This window comes from Octodon degus, unplaced genomic scaffold, assembly GCF_000260255.1.
Source record: "Octodon degus isolate 3935 unplaced genomic scaffold, OctDeg1.0 scaffold00107, whole genome shotgun sequence".
Taxonomy (NCBI): Eukaryota; Metazoa; Chordata; class Mammalia; order Rodentia; family Octodontidae; genus Octodon; species Octodon degus.
In genome coordinates, this window is record NW_004524683.1 from 2697258 (window position 1) to 2704445 (window position 7188).

At 34.8% G+C, this 7188-nt stretch overlaps 1 protein-coding gene across 1 annotated transcript in view; it reads right to left on the reverse strand.

The window, feature by feature from the left end:
- Positions 1-892: 892 nt before the first annotated feature.
- Rnf11 (ring finger protein 11) overlaps positions 893-7188 on the reverse strand; it is a 39390-nt gene continuing 33094 nt past the window's right edge. The window contains exons 2-3 of the mRNA XM_004639138.2: positions 5074-5243; positions 893-3051 (exon numbers count right to left, since the gene is read on the reverse strand). Coding sequence (XP_004639195.1) covers positions 2880-3051; positions 5074-5243 — 342 coding nt within the window. The 3' untranslated portion in view covers positions 893-2879. The remainder of the gene's footprint in view (positions 3052-5073; positions 5244-7188) is intronic.

The window sequence follows — 7188 nt, forward strand, 5'->3', positions numbered from 1 at the left end:
GGTATGTATACTTATAGATAAATTTTTCTAAAAGACACCTTGGAAATCTTAATAATCTTATAATCAATTCTAACTTTACCCTTTATAGCTGTATTACGACTTTATTTAACAATGTAGTAAAAGCCAAAATTGATGATTCTTAACAGAGTATGTAGAGAATAAAGTTAGAGAATACAAAATGCTCAAAAAAGCATTCTGCTGTTCCTCTCCTGGGTATTTTTCCAGAACTGAAAACCTCATACCACAGCAATATATGTGCACCCATATTTATAGCAGTGAAATTTGTTATAGCTAAAATCCTGGAAACAACCCAGATGCCCATAAACTGAAAAATGGATAACGGAGATATGGTACTTCTTTACACAATGGAATATTATTCAGCTATAAAACAGGGTAAGTTTGAGTCTTTTGTTGGTAATGGACTCAATTAGAAAACATACTCTTAAGTGAAATAAATCTGACCCACATGTGCAAACATTGTATTGTCTCCTTAGTGTCAGAACCTGAAAGAGAAAAGTGGACTCTGAAGGATACAATAGATACTGGGAAAAGGGAATGAACTTATTCAAAAGAAAAGAGTTACTGAATTGAGGAGGACAGAAGGAGAAGTGGGGGAGATAAATCTATGTATGTAAGCAGGACAGTTTGGACAACTATACTGTGCATTTCTGCTGGTCTATGGAAAGAAGCAGTTAGTGCTTTAATTTTTTCATGTCCTTTCTTCAATTGTACTTTTTCTCTTCTTAATTTGTTATACATTTCTTTTTTTCTTCCAATTTTACAAGCATATATTTGACAATATGAATAACTGGTTGGAAGACAATACTACGTATTACAACAAATACTGTGAAATTCATATCACTTTAAGTGAAAATCTGCATCATCTGTAGTTTTTTAATTTTAATTTGTACTCTCTTTAAAAAATAAAAAATTAAAATCAAAGAAGCATTCTGTTCTACTCTGGTTCATTCAAATTTACCAAACTTCTTTGGAAGAAGTCTTATAATAAAGACTAACTGCAACATGGAAGTTTACTTACCAATTTTGACAACCTAGAAAAAAAGAAACATTCACTATAATACTTGATATAGACACCATGTGTAAGTAGAAAACACAATAAAAAAAAGTATTACTGAAAATATTGCACAAATTCAGCTGTTTCCTCCAAATTTGCTTTATGTAATTGGGTGGATATAAATTAACGAACAGAAATTTAATAAGATACATATAACAATTTAACAGAACCTGATAATCTAGTTTCTTTTAATTTTTCCTCAAATTCAACTTTGAGTCATTCCATCATGGGGCTCATAAGGAAATTAACCAACATATGCATAATACAGCTGAATGTCAAATAAGTACTAATGACATACTAAATTCTCCTATAATGCAATTATGAAGAACCTTCCAGAAACTTGTTTTGTATGTAGAAAAGTGTTAAGACTCAAATATTCAACTCAATATAAAATAAGAAACTAATTTGTTAGGCAGAGACTGCTTCTCCTTTTGCTTACAAATGATTTTTAGCTGTAATATCACTGATCTGAACAAATAAGTCACCTTTGAGTACACAAGGAAAAATAAACACATGCTAAGTGGATAAAACACTACTACAGATTTACTAGACCATCTCTAACACTTCAGAAGCTTAGAGATTTAGAGTATTCTTACATTAACTGCAAGAAAAATTAAATGAGAAATTCCTTTTTTTGAGATCACAACTATGAAGTCATGTTATACAAATTCTGTATTTGTGTGCAAAACATGAAACACATTTACCTTTTTTCCTTGCTTAGTCTTATCAGTCATCTAGAAGGACTTAATATATACCTTTCCAAGAGACACAGACTGAGATGTATTTATATAACTTCAATAAACCTCAGCACAACAGTTATGAGAGATGCAGTATCCTTTTGCTATGGGTCAAGACAAGGAAGGAGGTCATAGGAAAGAATAAATCAAAACTGTTATAACTAAAAAACTACTTGTTTACATTTCACCATGGCGCCACCTTCATTTTCACATAAGCATGGTAGCATAATTCAAGCTCGATAAACAGAAATATTCATATTTAAAATTTACACTGACTTTCAATCATCACCATATTAACAACCAAAACAGTTAAACACATAGGAAAGGGTACTATTAAACCACTTTTCTGGAGTTGGTTTCTTGACGCATTAACTCATTTTTTATAGAAAAGGGATAGTGCATCTCAGTTTGCTTACAAGCTAGGAGATCACTTTGAATTCTGCATTTCCTAACTGCAAACAGAACATAGCACTTACAACAGGTTATAAATAAACTTGTTTTCAAGCATAGAGCCAGCCCCAACAATAATACACTATTTTAAAAGACCTAAGGCAATGAATTCCATTTCCAATGGAAAAAAAGAACTGTGCAAACAAGCTTAAAACTACTTTTTTTGTGCCAGTGTTATAAAATGTAGCTTTTAATAAAACCTTGACCCAAATGCCAGTAACTTCAGAAAAGAAATCTGGGTGGAAGGGAGAAGAATAATTTCATTTAGGAAAAATAACCACTATCTTTTTCCTAATCTTCAACATACACAATTTAAACATAAACAGCTGCTGTAACACTTTACACAATTCCTATGTACTGGAGCAATAACAAGATCTAAATACAATTATCTTTTTAAACACTGGGTCAAGGCTTTACATAAAAATACCATCCTACTTTTTCTCCCTAAGTTTCTAAAATATTACATACTTTCCTCAACATCTGCAGCCATCCAGGAATTTTAAGGAAACTTTTGTGCATGATCGTAATTCCTAATCCCTGGCTCTTTGGGCTCAGTGACAAAAGATCAAAACCACCAGAAATGATGGTTCACTTGAAGTCAGACAAGAGACCCTGGCTCAATTAGTCTCATAGGATGAAAGCAGTACTGCATCAACTGGCTCCATGCAGGAGGGGCACGTGAAGGACCTCATCAACCAGTCATCTATACAGTCCAGGTGATAGATGTGCATGCACGGCAGAAATCGAATCGGGTCCCCATAAACAAAGTCCATCATACAGATCACACACCTGTAATAAGAAACAAGGGAGAGCAATCAGGAAGAATTTTTATATAAGTAGCCTATCCACAATACTCAAGGATGCTGTTACTTCAAACAACATATTGGAACAATATCACTTTATTACTACAGTGTGCAAAAGGAGTTTTTCCCTAAGTATTTATCAATCTATATTCCCTTGTTTCAATCCCCTCATAATTTGGTGAGCTTAAGAGCAATAAATAGAGCAAAGAGAAATGCAAGTTTACTGCTGTTTATAAAACAGCTACATATTATACGAGAAATTTGCAGGAGCATGTGATCCTTTAAATAGAAAGGCATCAATCAGATCAACTTTGTTTTTTTTAATACTGAGTTATTAATGCAATCCTGAAGTAATACTTTTTATTTTAAAATCATGCAAAAATAGAACCTTAACGGCAGCCTACTAGGCTCCTTTAACTTAAAGCTATTTTCATCAACTCAATTTTGAATTTTCACTTCATAGGTCAGTGTTCTAGATAGATAGAGTACAACCATAAGTATTAGCACAAAAATGTTGGTAGTGACAAATATTAACACAGTAAATCAAACCATGACTGTATTGGGTAAGCTATTAGAAAATTCTCAAAGGAGAATGGATCCTTCATTAGGGATTCTTTTCTTCGTTTTAAATTCTATCCATTATATTTTTGTGGCCAGCTCATTCCACCCTGGGGGTAGGGCTAGTGTGGCATGTGGTGCTAGTGCCAGGGATCGAACCATGTTCCCTGTGCTTGCCTAAGCAAGTACTTTAGGCCACTGAGCTATCTTGCCAGCCCGTTCAGGAGGGATTCTCAAAGACAATAATGAGCCTTAAGGACAAAAATTCCACACAAGCAAAATTTTATCTTCAACTTATTAGGCTTCAATAAAATATCTTACAAGACACAGATCTCTCATACATATCACTAAAAACTTATCATGGCTCCATAACCTAGTGAAGTATTCTCATTATCACAACTTACTGTACTGTTGGTCAGTTACGTAGTATGTGCCCACTCCCAAACAAGACTGTGGTAAATACCTTGGGCAATGAGCTTCATGCTGGGGGAGTGGTGGGATTGGTACACATTTTGGGATATTTCCCTATAGCTATTGTCTTAAAAGGTATAGATTCTTGAAATATTTCCAAATGACATTGCAAAATTAACACGGCCAATTATAACATTTGTCCTAGTTCACATTCATATATGTAAATGATTTTTAGCTATCAATTGTTATCCAAATGGACAAGTGTAAATAATCAATTCATTTTGTATACAAATTTTTCTTCATTGGTACATTTAAACATTCTCATGTTCACTGACATGCTCCAGCACAGTAAATGTCAGATTTCCAAAGAACAGTGACACGGTTATTGAATGGCTCTAAGCGTGAACTTCTCACTACTTCAACAACAAAGTTTGAAAAAAATCTGCTCAGTGTTTTTAATTTTGTGAATAATCAAACCAAAAATCCAACTTGAAAAACAACTGAACAGGCTAAGGGTAAGTTATATGTCGAGTCTTGCCACACGCACAAAGATGTGATACTTAAGCACAGGTGCTGCTCTTGCCCAGACAACATATAGTGTTGTTTAGCATGTTCAAACATTCCTCACTGTGCTTTTTTGCACTTAGTTGTGTAAAATATGGTAACTGTGGCTAAACAGAATGACACCAGTAATAAAGCTAGGAGGAAAACTGGCAGAGTTAAAGAAAGAAAATATTGCAAAATTTGTTCAAAGCTCTGGAACCAAGAATTTATACGTGTAATTTTTGGCTCTGGTACTAGGAAAAAAAAGTGTTAACTTTTGGACCACAGAGACAATTATTTGGTTTTCTATTATTTCTTATAAGAAAAATATTTCCAGTTTTCATACTTTTTGATGTCTAAACAAAATGGGGGAGTAAACATGAATTTGGAACTGAGTTCAACAACTGAGGTATCACTGCACATGAGAAAAGGGAAATTTTTTCAAAGCTAATCTGAAGATAAGACTTCTGAAATAAATGAACTTATTAAAACTTACTCCCGGATCTTTTTTTCTGATCCATCTCTTCCAGGGTCATAAACTCCTTTAGGCAGATGCTGTATAAGGCCTATTCTTTGAGCTATCCTAATTTGTTCCTCTTCAGTCAGCTGAGTCGCAAGCCGAGTCTGGCTAGGTGTTGGATGATAGACTGGAACTGGAACTTGTTCCTAAATATCAAAAGCAGATTAAGAAATCATTATTGTTATTGGTCAGAAATAAAAGGGAAAGGGCCCTGAGGAAGTAGAAGGCTAGGCTTCTGGAATAAACGGAGGTGCACAACACCCACTGTTGGATATATGACCTACTTGTAAAAGACACAAACACAAGCTCCATTGAAAAATTGTTATTAAAAGTTAACTGAGGACTGGCCAAATAGCTCAGCAGTTTAAAGCACCTGCAAGCAGGCACAGGGGCCAGGGGTTCGATCCCTGGGCCTGCCATGCCAGCCCACTGAGATAGAGACTAAGACTGGGCGTGGTGGCATGTGCCTGTAATCCCAGCACTTGGGAGGCTGTAAACAGAATCACTACAGTCCGACCTAGTAGTGAGACCCTGAACACGCTGTAGACCCTTGCCTAAAATACAGAAAAACAAAAACAAAAATTAATAAAAGTTAAATGAAGTCTTTCCCTACAGTCTATATAATTCAGATATATTTATTCTTGATATGTCAAAGATAAATCAATATATAGATCTGCGTGTAAGCAAGCAATTAGACTAAATTAGTATTTTGTAGACTACAAGGAAGTTGGAGCACATTAGCACTCGCCAATATAGACTTATTTTTCTTCCCATATGGAAATTTTAAAATTCATGTAAGTTTTTAGAAACTACATATTGTTGTAATAAACTTGTTAAATACCCTTTGTACTGTAGGTACAGTCTGTATGACTAAAACTTGAGTGATCCCTTAGTTATTAATCATCATAAGTATGCTTGTGAAGATCCTTGTTGTAGATATTCATTTCAAGGTTTTATAATTAGCAGGTAAATATTCAACCTCAGTTTCTCCATGTGTAAAGTACTAGAGGTGATAATTAAATGGGGATTTTAAATGATGTCCTTGGCATTCTCAGTCAGTATGTTAGCTGCTATTATCACAGCTCTACTATTACATGGCTATAGAACAGCACTTCAAAATTGGTTGCAATAGACTATGGTGAAAAAACTTAGAGGGATTTGAATTATCCTCTAAGATCAATTTCCACTTTATAGCACAGAGCTTGCCTACATTCACTGAAAACAATGGAATCTGAATTACATTCTCCCTGTACACTGGCAGTTTCCTATATAATACCACATTTATTCTACGATAGTTTCGCTTCTGTTTTGAAAACATACACTGAAATGAACTTTTTTTTTGAGGCATGGTCCCACTATGTAGTGCAAGTTGGCCTTGAATTTGTTTATGTAGGCAGGCTGGCCTGGAACTCAAGTTAATCTCAGAGGACTGAGATTACAGGTACATGCCACTATACTCAGTTGAAAAAAAATTTTTTTTTGGAGACAATCTCAGTGTGTAGTTCAGGGTGACCTTGAACTCACTAGGGAGCCCAGGCTGGTCTCAAACTCACGAAGATTCTCCTGCCTCAGGCTCCTTTTAAAAAGCCATAAAAATAAAGCATCTAGCATGTGAGAGCCCTTGGATTTAATTTCTTTCTTATCTTAGAAATCATCTTTATACTTTTAATAAATTCTAGAATTAAGAATTTTAACAAGGAAATGCTTCTGTAAAGTACTGGTTAAATACTCATTACTGGTAGAAAAGTAAAAGCCTTAAAACACATTTTTGTCTTTCCTTCTACTTGAACTTTGTGGGCTACTTCAGGTAGTATTCATTTTGAGCTTGGAAGAATGTCAAAGTCCATTGCTACCAAAGCTTGCAAGTTTTAAAACACTAGAAAGAGGTTCTTCGTCTTACTTGCCCAGAACTATCCTCCTGTCTCACACAAACAATCTTGTCTACAACCTTCTAATCCAGTAGGTTCTTAAAGCAACAGGGGGTGGGGGACAGCTCAGTGACCACACAGGTGCTGTGTGTTCAAATCCTAGGTTTCACCTCAGCAGTATGGGAGAAAAGTTAAGAAAAAGTACCCCCATTCTAAATACCAA